At 39.6% G+C, this 19,351-nt stretch overlaps 1 protein-coding gene across 1 annotated transcript; it reads right to left on the reverse strand.

Annotated features, from left to right (window-relative positions):
• Positions 1 to 636: 636 nt before the first annotated feature.
• Positions 637 to 18,300, reverse strand: tp53i13 (tumor protein p53 inducible protein 13). The gene is made up of 10 exons (XM_088346511.1): positions 18,154 to 18,300; positions 17,916 to 18,071; positions 14,809 to 14,889; positions 13,827 to 13,862; positions 13,272 to 13,330; positions 13,084 to 13,162; positions 12,885 to 13,013; positions 10,263 to 10,433; positions 6,758 to 7,445; positions 637 to 3,141 (listed from the first exon to the last, which is right to left on the reverse strand). Exons 2-10 carry the CDS (start codon positions 18,012 to 18,014, stop codon positions 3,035 to 3,037), a joined length of 1,449 nt encoding a protein of 482 aa, XP_088202637.1. The 5' UTR covers positions 18,015 to 18,071; positions 18,154 to 18,300; the 3' UTR covers positions 637 to 3,034.
• Positions 18,301 to 19,351: the final 1,051 nt, after the last annotated feature.

Genomic DNA, 19,351 nt, shown 5'->3' on the forward strand with positions numbered 1-19,351 from the left:
AGGACCTATTGAGGAACACATTTTCTTCTTCCTCATTTTAGTTTTAATGTCCATTAGACCAGAGATCCGTCAAAATAAGAGCTGGAGATGAGCAGTGTTTTCAAAGGTTTTATTTACAGAACATTCTGGACAAAGATAAGCTAGTGCAGGCACATATGAAAAGTTATATGGTTTCCATTTTGTTCTAAGTTGTCTTTTTCCTCTACTGTGTGTTAGTTTGATTCTGGGTAACTAAGACCCAGGAGATTTTTCAAAATAAAAGCCAGGAGATGAGCATTCCTACAAAAGGTTTAATTTACAGAACATTCCGGGCATATTTGAGCTACAAGCAACTACTGTGTCAGAACCCACACAGACGGAGGACCCAGACGCGTAACATTTTCACACAAGCTCTATTTTACGGGAATGGGGCAGTCATGCGCATGAACACAAATGCCAGGGATGCAAAGATCACTGGGCGGAAGAAGTGAGACGGATGAGAGGGGATCAATACAGGACACACAGGTAGATACCGGATACCAAAGACTGGAGCAAGATACCAGACGGGATCGATACCGTTAAGGACGAGACAGGCGGGATCGATATCGGATACTGAAGCACGATACCGGACAGGAGGAGACAGACTGGGTCGATACCGGAGACTGGTGCAAGATACCGGACAGGACGAGACAGATGGGGTCAATACCGGACACTGGAGCAAGATACCGGACAGGACGAGACAGGCGGGATCGATACCGGACACTGGCTACACGAGCAGGAAACCGTACAGAGTCAAAACACATGTCTTGTAAGTGCAGAGGTTCATTGACTGACTGATCAGGAGTGAATGAGAGCCCTGAGTTTAAATAGGAGGGAAGCCAATCAGGCCACGAGCCGCAGCTGGCGCCAAACGGGTGGGGCCAAGTGAGGGCAATGGGTAACCGTGACATACTGTCAAAATCCACTAATTAATTTTAAATATAAATTAAAAATGTAAGTTGCATATTTGATTTTGAACTTCGACTTATGCTCAATGAATTAGAGCTATCAAAATTTTCCATAAGTGTGGTTGTTAGTACAAGACTAATTTGGGATTTACTGTCCCAGAAAACCTGAGTGAGAAGAAGCAGTTGGGATGATGGATATATGTATGATCGAAAATGACATAGATTACTGTATTTCTTAAAAGACATTACAAGGATTACCTATAGCTTGGACACACTATCAAATTTATAAAAAATAAAAAAACAAAACACAATCCTACTCAGCAACAAGAAAACAGCAAGAGGTGTCTTAAAGGGGAAGTCCTTCCAACTGTTTTCAACACAAAATATTCAATGTCAACCGTCATTAACCATTTAAAAGCTGAGAGCTATTTCTTAATTTAGTGTGAAGGTCTACCACATTGAAGTGTAATTTTGAATTTTGTTGTAACTATGTTGTTATCATGTTACTACTATGTTATTAAAGGGACTGGGACTAGAATAGGCTCATTCAACCACAAATATAATAATAATAATAATAATTTCCTTTGTATTGTCATTCTTTGTAACAATGTACACAGAACGAAATGTCGATACACCTGACCCGTTGTAGCAAGCCGATGCAGCCGCAGCCAACAGAGGGCGCCGCCATTTTACCAATTAGGTATGACTCGGCCGAGGCGCGAACCAGCGACCTCCCAGTCTCAAAGCGGGCACACTACCATCTAGGCTACTGAGCTGGTATGTCTCTCTCAATAACAGGCAATTGGTTTTGAGTTTTTCCTTGCCCGCATGTAGGTTTTAGATCAAGGGATGGTGTAATAGTCTAGACAGCCCTTTAAGACTTCTTGTGACTAAGGGTTATTTAAAAAAAATTAGACAATTGCATTAATAATTGATTACATTTGGAAAACGTCTAAAAAGATGTGTTAAGGGCTAAATTTTATTTCTGATTAGCTTAAAGGGCTACCAGTTTGATACACCTTCCTAAAATGAGAACTTGTTATTACTATGTTGTTACTATGTTAATACCAGGCCCAGTCAACCACTAGCGTTGTGGAATGTGGATAATAACTAATGATAAGTACGTAGCCATCTGGTGAAGGTCGTGGGATGACGTTGTTGCAAGAGGTCACAAGCTGAGGGAGACGGGGCAGACGACCTTCACGTGATATCTTAACTTTTTTTGAGAACACTATAAAAGCCAATGTTGAACGTCTGGAACTTTGAACGTGTCCCGAATGCAATAAAGCGCGTTCCCTTTTTGCCGTATCTCCTCTCTGCATATTTTTTGGGGCGACGCCCAACGACGAAAATAAGTGGCGCCCAACTTGTGGCATGGTTTCTCCAAAACGAGTACATAAAAAATAAAAAAAAATAAAAAATCACATTTCCTAGAAAATCCTAGTGGGCCCTCACTGTTGAGCTATTTTTAGTACCTGTACACGGGCTACTCGTGTGTTCATAGGGGGATACCACGTCGGAGGGCCCTGATCTAAAGACTCTAATCATGTTACAAAAGAAATACTACCAATATAAAACACTTTCTAAAAATATTACATATCATCTACATTTCAAATCCCTTCTAAAATCACAAATGACCGATATCTGGAGTGCCCGGGTGTTTTTGCTGAACCCTTTCATTCATTTTCTTAAAATTCAAATCCAGCAGCGTAATCCATCGGTGTTTATGCGTTAAATGTCGCAAACAAGTTAATCCTGTGATGCAACTGATTTCACCTTTGGCGGCAAAATGGCTGCAATGGAAAAAAATAAACTGAAGTCCCTTTGACCCAACCAGTATGGTGAGTTTGGGGTTGAGACTAGAAGGTTTTGGGTTCAATTCTTGGCTGAGTCTATGTAAGACTTAAAACTTGCCTACCCATTGCCTCCCTACTCGGAGTTGGGCAGTTCGGTCTCTAAAGACACGCTGAAAATAAAGGGCATTGTTTTGTTGATTCAACCCCCTAAAGAACTTCAGTATTTTGAGGCGGAATAATACAGAAACTTGACTTTCAATACATCAGAATTAAAAATGTTTCAACCTGGTGATTGTTTCGTCTTTTTTTTTTTTACATGTATTCATCCGAGCTTGAGGAGCTGGGCAGGAGAGCGCACTCTTGTCTCCGACCTCTCTTCCGCCTCCTCTTGGCAATTTGAAGTCTTCTTTGAATAATGTCTACAAGAAAAGAAAGAAAACACAAATACAAATGATTAAAGTGCCCCAGAGAAAAAGTATGCACTAAAGCAGTGTTTTTCAACCTATATGCTGTAGGAAATCGCCCAATTTGATTTTTTTCAAACAAAGTATGCCATGGTCCAGTATATTTGCTTTTTTAGCTGAATAACTCTAACATTCATCCATATCAGTAGGTGGCAGCAATTTCCTTCTTTAATTTACATTGATACCTTTGCGTGCATGATTAATTAGTCTTAGAATCGTACTTGTATCTACAATTTTTTGTATCTCGAGCGATCCGAAATACCTGAAAATATTCACTTTGTTGCAACAACCTACGGATACCTCTACATACAAGATTCATTTGTTCCAAGATTGTGCTTGTATCTAGAATCAGGCATGAAAGTGGGTGTCAAACATTGACAACTATGAACACAATTGCAACATAGTATTTACAAAGTATTTATTTAATGTCCTTTAAAGTTCCATCCATAATCAGACACAACTAAGTCGTGTTTGCGTTTATATCTTTCAGGACAACATCCCGTTTTCTCCATTCTCGAACATTCATCTCTGGTACCCTGAATAAAAAATAGTGTGATAATGAGATAAAATATAATGCACGTTCACATGAAATAATCCAGTACTCTTGCCAGCGCAAACTAAACTGATTTTAATTCAAACGCAACACCTCAAACGTTAGATTCACTCTGGGAAATCTCACAATACTAACCTCAAAATGTTTCTTCCTCGTATTTACACAAATCACGTAGGTCAACCTTTTTTTTTACTACAATTTCTCCTAAAAGTGAGATTTTTATGCATTAGATATGCTCATATCTCAAGCAAAATTTCCCAATTCCGCCCCGAACTGCTTTGCCAAAAGTACTGTATTTCCCGGACTTTAAGTCACAGTTCCTTTCATCGTTGGGCCACAGGTACGACTTGTACTCTGGTGAAACTTATATGTGAAATTATACATCCATCCATTATCTGCACCGCTTATCCTTAGTAGGGTCGCGGGGTGCTGGAGCCCATCCCAGCCATCTCTGGGCAGTGGGCAGGGGACACCCTGAACTGGTTGCCAGCCAGTCGCAGGGCACACAGGGACAGACAATTTGCACGCTCATTCACACCTAGGGATAATTTTGACTGGCCAATTAACCTGACATGCATGTTTTTGGAATGTGGGAGGAAACCGGAGTGCACGGAGGAAACCCGCGCAAGCACAGGGAGAACATGCAAACTCCCCACAGGAAGGTTGGTAGCTGGATTTGAACCCATGACCTCAGAACTGTGCGGTACACGCGCTAACCACTGCGCCGCCGTGCTGCCCTATGTGAAATTTATACCACTATAATTACCTTGAGACAGAAATTCAAGAGATTCACATTGAAAACCTGACAGTTTACATTTTTATTACCGAGACAGTATATCATTTAACATTTTATTTCCACACTAAACCGCTAGAGGGCGCTCTAGGCCTGTATTGATAATTTCAACCTTGCCCTGTTGTGGGAGGGACATTTTTCCAAGGTGAAGGAGGAAGCTGCTTATGGTCTCGAGTTGGAGGAGTTGTTTACCGGTATAATTGACACAGAGGAGGAATATTTCATTGGATTTAGTGATTTGGAGTGAAGCTCAGTTTGGTAAGCATGCTAGAGTAATCAAAACAACTCTTAATATTTTACTTCGTTACTTAAGAGCGTATCTAAGATATACACCTACGTGTTACGTTACAGAACAACAGGCTAAATAAGTGTAAGGTACACCATTTCATTTTAATCATAAATTGCCTTTAAGATGACATGAATTTTTTTGGTGTTGGATTTTATCGAATAAATTTCCCCCCTGGCGGCACGGCGGCTGAGTGGGTAGCGTGTTCATGGCACAGTTTTGAGGTCATGGGATCAAACCTTCCTGTGTGAAGTTTGCATGTTCTCCCCATGCTTGCGTGGGTTCCTCCCACATTCCAAAAACATGCATGTCAGGTTAATTGGCCGGTCTGAATTGTCCCTAGGTGTGAATGAGCGAGCGAATTGTCTGTCCCTGTGTGCCTTGCGACTGGCTGGCAGCAAGTTGAGGGTGTCCCCTGCCCACTGCCTGAAGACAGCTGCGATGGGCTCCAGCACCTCGGCGACCCTCCTGAAGATAAGCGGTGCAGATAATGGATGGATGGATGTATAAAATAGTAAAAGAATAAGAGCATACTAACTAATGCAAATTTACATTTGTTCCCGGTGTCCCCAACATTCAAAAAGCTGGCTACATTTTCTTTCCCAGCCATCATGTATTTTTATATACAGTGGAACCTCGCTAGTTCGCGGTTCCACTTTTGCGGGTTCAGAGCTTCGCAGGTCCAAAAAAATATACCTTCTCAATAAAAGCATTTATTGACTTGACGCCATTGAGCGCGAGCTTATGTCAACTGAGAACACGGTGTGGACACTCTTATTTTGAAGGAGAGGGGGAGGCCCTGACACAATGCTTAGTTATTGCCGCTTCGCTCACCCCCCCCTCCTTCAACTCCTCCCACCTCACCCGCTTCTTATGTGGCGATCAGTTTATCAAGGAGGGAACTCGGCGACGCAAGTATATTCTCTTCTGTCACATTTCATCTCAAGTTTGACTTTATTATACCAAAAGCGAGGGGTTGTTTGTACTACCTAAACACGGCTAATTGTGTGTGGTTTCGTGTATTTGTTGTAAAAGCCGTTCGATGCCGCTAGCTAAAGTATGTTGTTATTGTCAGAAGGTAGCTCTTTTACTTTCATTAAAATAACACAGACCATTTTTTTAACTGATATTTCCCAAAACGCTTCACAAACACTCATCAAATATCACATTTTCCCTGTTTTTATTTTAATATGTAACCGGTAGTGTTAACAAGCGAAATAAACTGCGATTACTGCATGTGGTTGAGAGCGGTTAATACGATCATACTGAATGGTTCGTAGTGGTTTCGCCGCAGTCCTATTCCGTGTAAATTGATTATGTAAGACATGGCTACACTTGTGGGTCATGTTTTGGTACATTCAGTTCCAGTGTGAAGAGTTCTGGATGAGTCACCCAATAACTCCTTGCCATCATGCCAGCGATCACTTCGGTTTTATGGCGGGGGGGTATACTGTATACGTTTTTTTAAGCATTTTTGAAGGGGCGCCACTACTTCGCGGATTTTCAGTTTTCGCGGGTGGTCTCGGTCCCCATTAACCGCGATAACCGAGGGATTACTGTATTGTTTTATCAGGTTACAGTATTTATTTAAAACAAACTTTCCAATAAGCTGTATTGCATTTTGAGCATAAGCGATGCAGATAATAGATGGATGAATTTCCCCCTAAAATGCTCCTTCTATGCATTTTACATACGTTTTTCCTATTTATTTATGCTTTTTTGGATGGTGCTACTTATACTCCGGAGCAACTTATAGCCCGGGAAATACAGAAATAAAAAAGCAGATCGGTTAACTCAGTTGGGCATTGTTTACACATTCTAAATAGAGAAAATATTCAACCCCTCAAACTATGCACCCCTCCTTTTGTGAAAAAAAGTGTGCCTTGGCTCAAAAAGGATTAAGAAACACTGCAATAGTTATGTCAGAAAACATTGTAACCTGCCACGCTGTCATAGTCCTGCCGCGGGTCATGCCAGTAGAGACTCGGCACGGTCCTCCAGTTGCGGTAGAGGCGAGTGTGCAAAATGGACAATGTGAGGAGCACCAGCAGGAAGCCCAGCGCCGCCGCTGCCCAAGCCGCCTCGTTGGAGCCGGGTGGCCTCATCAGACCGCGGATCACAGGCGGGGCATGACCCTCCTTTGCGCACTCGGCGCATCGATCGTCTGCGAGTTCCGTCGGGGCGTGACTTGGAGGCGCGGAGCCATCCCGATGCGTGTCGCCCTCCTGTGCCAATTCTCTTTCACGCAAATCCACGAGTTGGTTTTCCAGCATTTGTGTGTGAACACTGGAGGGGAGTTTGATTTGTTCCCTGATTTTAGCAGTTGAGGGAACTGATGATAAATCTTTACTTTGGACCTTCACCTGCGATGCGGATTTCTTCAGACCGCGCAGATTATGAGAAGCCACATTCTCTCGGTTATGTGGCACGTGTCCACTTGTATCAGTCGAATTATTAGACATTGTGAAGGTTTCATTTGAAACTCTCGGGACGGCAGCTCTTTTCCGCCTCAGTTTTGATCCTAGCTGTTGAACATTATGGTACTTGGAGTGTAAACTCTTTTCAGCCTTTATTGCTCTTTTCCGCCACAAAGAGATGATCCGCTCACAGCACTGCCTCACAGAAACCTGTGGATTAAAAATGAAAAACGAGCTGCTCTTTCAGATATTTTCTAAAATCTATGAAGTAGTTGTCATGTGAAAAAAAAAAAAAAAAAATTACAACACGGGTCTTAAATTTAATTTGCCTGGGGGCCTTGGGAGCTAGCTTCCCGATGAGGTTAGCCCAAATTGGGTTTTCCACCAGAAAATCTCAGATAAAAACATGCCACTGTACTCAAATATATTTTTTAAATCATTTCTACACACACACACACACATACATATATATATACATATATATATATATATATATAGAGAGAGAGAGAAAGAGAAAGAGAAAGAGAAAGAGAGAGAGAGAGAGTGTGAAGAAAATAAGTATTTGAACACCCTGCTATTTTGCTTTTTCTCCCATTTACTGTAGATTGGTCTGAAGTTTTCATCGTAGATGCATGTCCACTGTGAAAGAGATAAACTAAAAATAAAAATCCAGAAATCATAATGCATGATTTTCTTTTAACAATCTATTTGTGTGATATAGCTGAAAATAAGTATTTGAACACCTGAGAAAATAAATTGTAATATTTGGTACAGTAGCCTTTGTTTGCTATTACAGAGGTCAAACATTTCCTGTAGTCTTTCACCAGGTTTGAACACACTGCACGAGGGATCTTGGCCCACTCCTCCACAAAGATCTTCTCAAGATAAGTCAGGTTTCTGGGCTGTTGCTGAGAAACAGGGAGTTTGAGCTTCCTCCAAAGATTTTCAATTGGGTTCAGGTCTGGAGACTGACTGGACCATGCTAGAACCTTGATAAGCTTCTCACGGAGCTACTCCTTGGTTTTCCTGGTTACCTTCAATGCTGACTGAGGGAAGGAGGTTGTTCCCCAAAGTCTCACAATCAACGGCCCTAGTCATCCTCTCTTTAATGCAGAGCACTTGTCCTTTCCCATATGAAGAAAAACACCCCCAAAGCACCCCCATGCTTTACAGGAGGGATGGTGTTCTTCGGATTTTACTTTTCATTCTTCTTCCTCCAAACACGCTTTGTGGAATTATGAGCAAAAAGTTCAAATTTAGTCTCATCTGACCACAAAACCTTCTCCCATGACTCCTCTGAATCATCCAAATGGTCATAAGCAAACTTAAGACGGGGCTTGACATATGCTGGTTTAAAAAGGAGAATCTTCATTGACTAATTTCTGTCATGTAGTTCCGGGCTGATTCCTCACCTTTCTTGGAATCATTGAGACCCCACGAGGTTATATCTTTCATGGGGCATTACTCCGATTGAGATTGACCGTCATGTTTAGCTTCTTCCATTTTCTAATAATTGCTCCAACAGTGGACCTTTTTTTACCAATCTGCTTGGTAATTGCTCCGTAGACCTTTCCAGCCTTGAGGAGGTGTACAATTTTGTCTCTGGTATCTTTGGACAGTTCTTTGGTCTTCGCATGTTAAAAGTTAAAGTCTTAACGATTTAATGGGGTGGACAAGTGTCTTAACGCAGCTAATGACCCCAAACAGGTGAATCTGATTCAGGATTATACATGGAGTGCAGGTGGACCTTTAATGGGATAACAGGTATTTCAGGGTCAGAATTCTAGATGCTACACAGGTGTTCAAATACTTATTTGCAGCTGTATCACACAAATATTTTTTTAAAAATTATGCAGTGATTTCTAGATTTTTCTTTTGAGTTTATCTCTCTCACAGTGGACATGCACCAACGCTGAAAATTTCAGACCCCTCCATGATTTCTAAGTGGGAGAAATGGCGATATAGCAGGGTGTTCAAAGACCTATTCTCTTCACAGTCAATAAAATAATCAGTAACAATTGAATCTATGATTTGGATGGGCTGCACTGACGTTCAAGGGAAAGTGTGTATTAGTTAACCAAGTCGCAGTAATGCGTCGTGCAAATGAAAACGAGTGATAAAAAAGCACAAGGAGGAATACAAACTACGAAGACTCAAAGTGATCAAATAACACAAATAATCTTCTCTTTTCTCGCGCAGCTTTTCACAAGGCTTTTCGTTTTTTTTGTGGTACCCTTAGCAGCAAAATAGCGGACAATGATGTCAACTCCCTCTATGTGAGGCTTATGATATGCAAAATGAACATAGTTTTTGACGTATGAGTCTTTACAAAAAAAGGCAATGCACATTTATATGATTGTTCAAGTATTTTTGCTTGTATTTAAATAAACATTGTTTATTTCAAATTAAGGGAGGATCTTTTTTTAATACACAATGTCATTTATGTTGTATTTCTTTTTTTTTTTGCTCAATTTTATATCAAATAAACCATTTGGGGTTGCGTTGTTTACAACAACACCAAATTTCCATTGCTCAAATACCATAAAAGTAAAAAAAATATATATATATATAATTTAAAAATTCAATCTTCCAAACACACCAAAATTGGTGCAGAAACTGTCTGTAAGTACTGGGTTGGTCTATATCAGACCAAAATGTTGTTTACTCTAAATGTAATAGTTTTTAGAGTGCACAGTTGCCGACAACATGGTGAGTTCTATGAACGTATGTGCTTGGTGATTAACCTTTTAAAAGGAAAAATAGTGGCCTGAACTTTTGGAATGATTGGCACATAAAACACTCAGATATATTCAAGTTCTTCAAGCTAAAAGGTTATATGTCAACACATTTACAAATAAGGAGTCAATAATGTGACTTTTTGAGACAAAAAGAAATCAATATAGCAGAGAGGAAATTGATATGCACATGCAAGACAAGTTAGACAACATTTCTTCAGACTCCAATCTCTATAAAGATTCGAACATTAACCTTTGGATCACGACAATCGCAATCAGCTAAAAAGCAAACCTCGGCTTCCGTGCGGCGTCCGTGTTTCTCTGCTGCGCGGTTTAACAGGAAGTTGTATTTTCCAGCATTCTGATTGCTTGAGGTTGTCCTACTCTGTAGCCAATCACAGAGGTCCCAAGAGGATGAAGTGGAAAGCTCTAAGGTTCTCCCCCAAGACACCAACGCTATTGGCTGAAGATACAAATAAGCGTGGAAATGTCAAATAGTACAGTACAAAAACCTAGCAGCTGCACACTTTTTGATTGAAGAAATGGCTCAATCGTTTTCATTTTGGACAATGGAGTTATCTAGAATAGACAGTATTATTTTGATCACTTTTCATCGTGTTTTTGTCGATTTACTTTTTTTGTAAAATGGGAAAAAAGATAAAAGACATTTATTTTTTTTTATTTTTAAAGTGTAAACTTGAGCATCCCCTCCAAATGGCCAAGGAAAATCCACAATTTCAACATTGAAAAGACATTATGTCACCCAAAAAGGTATTTTCATTTGTGGAATGATTCATATGATAACCTTAAAAATGTCCCGAACAAATATCCTTTGGTAGCGAATTTATAGGTCAATAAATTATTTGAATAAATAATCGATTGACAAATTAAACTAAAGAGGCAAGTTGAGTCTTTTAAACTTGTCTCGCCTTCTCGGCGCAACACATTTATTTTTAGATAGTTCAAAAACCTTGCAAGCGTTTGAAGGTTGTCTTTACAATTATTCAAGATAATAATTTTTCACTTTTTGGAAGTTCAGCAACCTTGATTCAGGCATTTTTGATAAATATGCTAGAGAAAATTTATATATCACGAGTTTCTTTCAGTAGTAAATTTATAGGTGCTAGTGATATAATTGAAGGCATTTATTGTCCATCCATCCATCCATTATCTGCACCACTTGTCTTCAGTAGGGTCACGGGGATGCTGGAGCCAATCCCAGCCATCTTTTGGCAGTGGGCAGAGGCACACCCTGAACTGGTTGCCAGCCAGTCGCTGAGCATACAGAGACAGACAATTCACTCGCTCATTCACACCTAGGGACAATTTGGACCGGCCAATTAACCTGACATGCATGGTTTTGGAATGTGGGAGGAAACCAGAGTGCCCGGAGGAAACCCACACAAGCAAGGGGAGAACATGCAAACTCCGCACAGGAAGGCTGGTAGCTGGATTTGATCCAATGATCTCAGAACTGTGCCGTGGACCTTTTAACCACTCAGCCGCCGTGCCTCCACCTGAATTGCCTTTTTTATTTTTATTAGTGGGTATGTTTTATTTTCCTGTTCTGATTTTGAATATGTCTTTCCTGCAAGAAAAAACATGGAATAGGGGTAGGCACTTAAAAGCTTTAGCTTCAACCTACTCTATTTTCGGGGATTACCACTTGTAAGGTCCCTTCTCAAGGTTTGACTTTTTCCTCACACTGAGGTTTTGAGTTGTTTCTTGCCCGCATGTTGGTTTAAGATCAGGTTATGGTGTCATTGTAATCCTGTGCTGTCCTTTGAGACATATTTGTGATTAAGGGCTATATAAATAAATGTGACTTGACTTGAAATGAGTATGTTTGTGTGCAAATATTTTGTTGTTTCCTTTTGATAAATATTGGTTAATGTTATTTACTATAAATAACTGTTTCGAGGTAATAAACAAAAACTAATTCCTCCATTATTCTCACGATCCTGGGTTATGTTGCTCTGTCTGTTCTCGCTCGCCTTTAGTTGGTAAAACACTTCCAGCTTAATTTTCCTCCTTATAGCTATTCTCACTTGTCTTGTTTTTCCTCTTAACAGGACTCTTCACCTTACCTTTTTCAGTATTCCGCCCTCTTGGTTCCTTGCTAGTTTGTTGCTTTGCTTGTAATATTCTAAACACCCATGCCACAGCTCTCTTGGTAATTCAATGTACCGAACCCCTGCCTGACCTCCCAGAATTTGAGTGCCGCCTGATGGCCTATTGAACTGTTGATTTCACTGCTTGGATTTACTGGATCAATGAACCTTTCGCCCGTCTCTTGGACTGCGTTTGTTTGCCTCTGGTGTTCTGGACATAGTTGCCTTGCTGCCTTCCTTTCCTTGATATGAACCCTTCCCTAATAAAGGAATACTGTTTAATAATAGTAATCTGTGCATTGGCATTGTGCTTCCACACCACCCAAAAGAGTTCTTAACACTAGTTGAAAGATCTATTATTTTCCCCCCCCCAAAACATTTAAAAATCTGGTAAAGTTATAGATAAAATACTTTATGTGAGCTTAATCGACTTGAAATAATAGATAGTGGATAATTCTGCCAATTTTTCAACTTATTTACCCATTATCTTCTTGGGTAGAGGATGTCTAGTTCTTTTTTATTACATTTTTGTAACTATGCACGGTGTACTTCCTACGAGACACCAAACAAAATGATCACTTTGTACTTAGCATTAGAAAACATTTTATAACTTACAGCGGCACACCAGTCAAGGTCTCACGGCACACTAGCGTGCCATGTCACACTGGTTAAGAAATACTGTTCTAAAACAAAGCAAAAACAAAGCAAAAATAAAGCGTGGACTCCTTTATAATATTATTGTCACCCATACAGTATGTAAACAAATTCAAACCAAATGTAAAAAAAGTGAGTTGTTTCCTCACCATGGATTTGTTGAGTGCTGGGTGAGGGGAAATGATAAAGTCCTGTAGACATGTGTGGGCCAAGATGGACAAAAGCCGGCGCTCGCTGCTTGCTGCGCAGGGATGATACAGCAACACGGCAGCACCATGCTATTGAAGGCACAACACACATAAATAAAAGAGAAAATACAGCAGTCCTTGGTTTCAACATTTTACTTACATATAGATTATTAAGCCAGCGATGAGGAGGACAGTACAAGTACTCTCCGCTTTGAACTCCAACAGCCCTGAATGGACCGCTGAAACGTGCAAATACAAACAATGTTTGAATCTAGATCAATTTAGATTTACTTTATAAAACATGAACTGCACCGCCCCCCACAAAAAAATGTAGGAACACCGTTGTACCTGTTGGGGATGTGATGCTGGTAGGAAATGGGTTCATTCATGCAGACCTCCCTGGCGGGCTGTTAAAAAAAAGTTTGATTATATCATGCTAAAGTGCCTGAAATGAAGAGATAGCCTTTTTTAAACCTCGTTATTAACTTTATAATTATTGTGGAAACAAAATGAAAAGCAAATATATTAATTATTTCGAAATTGCTTTTAAAGTTGTTCCTTCAGCAAATTAACTATAAAATTCACAAATTATGGGTCCTATGGATGAGGTGGGAGGCAGGATTACAAGGTGCTAATCCTAGATAGATAGATAGATAGATAGATAGATAGATAGATAGATAGATAGATAGATAGATAGATAGATAGATAGATAGATAGATAGATAGATAGATAGATAGATAGATAGATAGATAGATAAAAATGACCCAAAGTGTGCATTTTTATTGTTTTTTTTAATTATTATTGAAGACAAACCTGTCGCACGAAATTCATTGAATGTCACTTTCAAATATTTCAGGTTTTTTAAGATAGCACTGGCTCGACAAAGCAATTGTTTTTGCTTACCTCTGGATCATACACTGTGTCAACACTGGGGAGGCACTATAAGCAAAGAATAAATCATTAGGGTACCACAAGGAGGACATTCTTGTGCTGTAGCACAAGCCAGCCAAGAACGATACACGACAATGTAAATGACAAAAGAAATACTGAAATAATAAATGACAAAATGCATATTTATACGAATAAAAAACCTCTATCTCATATGGATAGGTATTACGTGATTTATCCATCCATCCATCCATTATCTGCACCACTTATCCTCAGTAGGGTCACGGGGGTGCTGGAGCCCATCCCAGCCATCTTCGGGCAGTGAGCAGGAGACACCCTGAACTGGTTGCCAGCCAGTCGCAAGGCACAGAGAGACAGACATCTCCCTCGCTCATTCACACCTAGGGACAATTTGGTCCGGCAAATTAAGCTGACATGCATGTTTTTTGGAATGTGAGAGGAAACCAGAGTGCCCGGAGGAAAACCACGCAAGCACGGGCAGAACATGCACACTCCACACAGGAGATTCGATCTCATGACCTCAGAACTGTGCTGCACACGCGCTAACCACTAAGCCGCGGTGCTGCCCATTTTATGTTACATTATATGATTTAGTTAAGTGTTAATTTATCTGTATTGCATATATTTGTAAGTATTTATTTGTTTATACATTTATTTCTACATATGGCAGGATACAGGAACATAGTCATAAAAAAGTAAATAAGTAACAAAAACAACATGTTCACAAAGGAATCATGATAACATTAAGGTTGTGATTTTGTTTTTAAAGAACAGGACATGATTTATTTTTCCTTTTCACCCACTCTTCCCACCAGGCTTCCTAATGTTTCTGGGGGAAACCCTGCTTTTCTGTAACCTTGTTAGAAACTTCACACAATTATCTATCTGTTCAGACTTTTATTCTAATCCCAACACAAATAATGACACCTGAAAAACATTGCAAGACACATATCACCCTTGCTGTATCCATGGTTACCTTTATGGACTTTAAATAGGAAGCGGGAAGAGGACAGCCCCAGGAGATGCCATCTGGAGGGAGATCCCTTTCCACCAGCAGCTACAACGGACAACCACAGTATCAACGATGCATACCTGTCAACATATATGTTTTCCCCGCATTTTATATGTTTTTTGATCATTTCAAATTGTGCACAGGAACAATTAGAATAATAATTTTCATAAACTATTTTTTTTTGTTAGACCGACCTCGTCCTGCCCACTTTGGCTCTAATCCAGATCGTCTCTGTCACTGGAAGCAGACGACAACGTCATCGTCGATGGCTAATATTTTCACAGTACACTAGCAAACTTTGAAGTACTGCAATGCAAAGGAAGGTGTTCCAGGAACGCAATCAATTATCGCTGTAACGAGTACAGTGATGCGTTATTGATCAAATTTTGTAACTGAACTGTACTTTCAACATGATGCATCACTCGACTGATTTTTAAAGCAGACCACAAATACCAAAGTCTACAGTAATTTACGGTATCTCATGAAGTAAAATACATCCCTCAAGCACGAGTCCACATAATTTCTCTCAACTGATATTCTTCCGACCATTTATACTCACATCTAAGTGTGGCTAAAACAGGACCAACAATATCGACGGGGCAAACGTAAGCACAGAAATTACAGTTAAAGAGTGCTGAATTTTATTTTTCTTTGCAAAATTATTTTTGCAGTACACCACACCTGGGGAAAGAAAAGAAAACATCTTTGACATTATCCAGAAATCGAGAAGGAACTATTCCAGTAGTTTTGAGACAAAATTCAAAATGGATATGGACTGTCTCAACTGTTAGTTTGCAAGCTCTCTGCAAGAGGTCTCGCAACTACGGTAAGCAGCCGCCGACTCGATTTCCCCCCGTAGAAGAAGTAGTGTGTGGTGCATGCTGGGATATATGTATACCGGGGTTTCATTTTCTAACCAATGAGTCAACCATCATTTGAATCGTCACTATTGGCTAAGGTTAATCAGAGGTGTAAGCGGCTGCTCCTTTTTGGAATTTACAGACTTGTAAAGGCTAAAGCGGGCTAAATCAAAGCCTGCAATTGTCCAAAAAAGAGGTGAATCACAAGTTAGATTGGCCTACGGCCTAGATAAAATTATTTTACTAGTCTGTATTTGTAAACTGGTATTATGGGGGTAAACTGACAACTAGCAACAATGCAGAAAGGGTTTTGGGGATTTTTTAAAAAAATTTTGTCAGTACTTTTGCGAGTTTTGGAGTACAGAAATATTTTACTAGGTTATAATCACTACACTCACGGATGTAAGGGAACCATGGTTGCATAGTATCATCGAATGTGATGGCTGCAAAATGACGGCTTTATATTTCTCGGGTATCTTGTGTCAGACTGATCGGGATATTTCTGTCAGGAGTATATTTTTAAAAGGTTATCGTATATTGAATCCCAAGCTTTGCAATGATATGTGACATGACCTATTTCAGTGACTGGTGATATTGTACAGACACCGGGTCCGTACGGCCTGAGACATATATTTGCTTTAAAATTCACTGACCTATCTGACTTTTTTCTTGACGTTCATACTGTAGCACCTTATAGTCAGGTGTGCCATATGCATGGAAAATTTATGACAAAAGACTAATTTTTCGGGGTGCGACTTATAATCCTGTGTGCCTTAGAGTGCAGAAGATACAGAATTTATTTGTTTTCAGTAAAGCGCCCAACATTGATAATACGTTAAAATACAGCAAGTGGGGCAAAAAGAAGGACTACAGACGCTCCCCTACTTACGGCCATTTAACTAACGAAAAACAGTAGATAAGAATATTTTTTTCGGGGTGTCGAAAAATATCCGAAAATTGCTATAAGTTGGATTTTGTATTGTGTACACCTTTTTCCGAGGACAGGACAGTACTGTAGTGCTTCTTTCACCCGCTACCGGCGTGTGGCACTGTGAAAGCTCACCCAGCATCCACCCCGAAGAAGAAATCCGCTTCCTCTTCCTAGTTCATGCGTAAACATTCTATACTGTATCTCCAGCGCGTTAAGAACTTTGACATTTATATTGTTTATTATCTCGTGCATCCATTCAATATGGTTGGTGTAAAGAGTTAAGAAAAGGCGAGCCGTTTCATTTGAAATGAATGTGGCATATGGGACCTTGATGCTGTTGAGAAATTGGTTTGATCGCTTTTTTTTCGGCCACTTTCTAAAATGGAGGAGGACCTCTTGTAGCCCATCTTCCAAAAGTAAGTTAAACTTCACTTTATCTTGTTTGTAAGTAGGTCTGTATGCTGAAAGAAATGTTTGTGTTGTTTTGGGGTAAATAAAATACATTTGTTTATTGAGGGATGTTATACATTTGACTAAAAGGGATTTTGTACGATCAAATACAAATTACATTTAAATGCGATAGATATTCACTGGCTGAGCTGTGGGGCAGGTCATTGCAACCTTGTGGAGGATGATGTTTACAGAAAACAGCAGGAACTGGGACGATGGGCTGTTATGATAATCAGCGCTTCACGACACAAGAGGGGCCTTCGTGACGCAGGAACGCTCATGGTCCAGACATCGAGACGCTCTTCTCTATGATGGTGGGGTCTTTTCCTGGCCCGCTCATGGGAGGAGCCGGCACACCAGCCGGCGGAGACATGGGTCGAGAGAAGATCGAGGGAGAACGAGAGAGGAGGCTCGACGGAGACTTGAGCGACACTAATTCGGCTAATTCCATGGAGTTCACTTAGTTAATTTGAGATTGTTTAAGAAATTAAATCTGCCCCCGTGTGGAAATCCCAGTCTCTTGTCCATATTTTCCCAAAAAGAAACGAGCACGCATTGTTAGGACAGAATGTATGTTGTCTTTGGTTAATGGAGTCAGATAACTAATTCGAACAGTTTGGTTAACAATACATTTTAATAATTTATTCCTAACATTACACAAAATATCTTACTTTATTTCTACGGTCTATCTTGCTGTGAGTAAATAGGTGCCGCTTTGCGTTTGTAAGGTTTATTATCACTTAATAAAGGCCATTTCAATCCTTAATAAAGGTAGCAATTGGCTGAGGTTTACAGGTATGCTAATGATTATATTTTAAGATAAATCTGACCTTTCTATTGTCACATTCTGGCCACGGATATGCCGAAGCGGAGTACCGACCAAAACAGAACCAGAGTCCGGCCAGCACGGCCAACGTGCGGCTCCGCATGCTCGTCGCTCATCCGGATGGGAGAAAGAACGCCATTAAGCCAGACTACCGCAGCCACTGAAAGACAACCAGAAAGTTTGGACATTGACACAAAAACACAACAAAGGAGAAAAAAGTCAATAAGCGATAACCACAATACCAAGCTTATCACACCGACTCTGTTTTCTTGGTCTGTGGCGAGGGGCGACATTATCTACTTAGAGACGCATACATAAAGAAGAATTTTAATTTAAACTACGAACTGAAAGTAACTATGAACGCTCACTAGTACTCCACATTAGTGACGATGAAGGGATGTTTGTACACGTTCAAAATAAAATAACATATAGTTGATTATCCTTTTTCAAACAAAGCAAACCAATATATTTATTTCATTTATTTAAAAATTTGATTCACTCATTATTGTGTGATTTTTATGCAACTATTATGGCCATACTTTTGTTTAGCAATTGTCGTGATTTTGTTTTGTTTTGAAAATGGTTCTGCTAATTCCGCAGTGGCAGTAAAACAACTTGACACTATCCATCCAGTTTGTTTATATGTACGGAAAGTGAAGGTACCGGCATACAAACTTTATTCAAATGGAAGTTGTGGTCTTAAAACTAATAAATTATCACCCAAAATTTTTGTGTGTCGTTTTTATTGAACATTGCATCATTACAAACAAAATGGACGTGAAACAGTCAAACAACAATACATTGTACCTCCAATTCCCCTTAATAAGCGATAATAACCCTTACAAACTCAACACAGCGCCATATTTAGAATAAAAACAAATATAATTTGTGTAAAACAAGTTTGTATTATTTACCAAATAAACCAAACAAGTAATTATTTAAGCATCTTTACCCCGCTTGAAGTAAATTCAATGTTGCTTATTAACACGGTGCAATATTTTTAAAAGTCCCGTTCAAAACACCATTCGAATTTAAAAATGATTAAAAAAAAGTATCAAATACAGGGGAATCATGTGAGTTGACACTTATTTGTGAAAAAAAAATCTGATAAATGAAATAAAAATGAATAATGGGCTAATTAGTGCATGTCTAAATCAACACAACGGGTATATCTTTACATTGAGATAATTTATCACATTTAAAGATCAAACCGGGATTTTTTTTTTCACTTCCTATTTATGAGCACTTTCTTTCGGGAGGTTGGCGTTGATCCGGCTATTTTGAGGTACAACGTAAATATAAATATATTTCCTGAGTTCCAGGTGGAAAATTGGTGCAGTAGTTTAAATTTCCGCTAAGGGCCAGTTTAACGCCAAACTATGGTTATTTTTGAAAGTTACTTCAATTCCCCGTTTTTTGTTTTTTTTTTTTTGCAATTGG

The sequence above is a fragment of the Urocampus carinirostris genome, chromosome 10 (genome assembly GCF_059441175.1).
Source record: "Urocampus carinirostris isolate Australia breed hairy pipefish chromosome 10, RoL_Ucar_1.0, whole genome shotgun sequence".
In the NCBI taxonomy this organism is placed as follows: Eukaryota; Metazoa; Chordata; class Actinopteri; order Syngnathiformes; family Syngnathidae; genus Urocampus; species Urocampus carinirostris.

Bases quoted from the DNA above. Each gene is read 5' to 3' on its own strand.
- tp53i13 (XM_088346511.1), bottom strand. From the start codon at position 18,014: ATGCGGAGCCGCACGTTGGCCGTGCTGGCCGGACTCTGGTTCTGTTTT. The intron at 13,163-13,271 runs GTACAACGGTGT...TGCACGTTTCAG, and splicing joins CAGCATCACATCCCCAACAG to CGGTCCATTCAGGGCTGTTG. The intron at 3,142-6,757 runs GTTACAATGTTT...CTTTTCTTGTAG, and splicing joins GGACTATGACAGCGTGGCAG to ACATTATTCAAAGAAGACTT.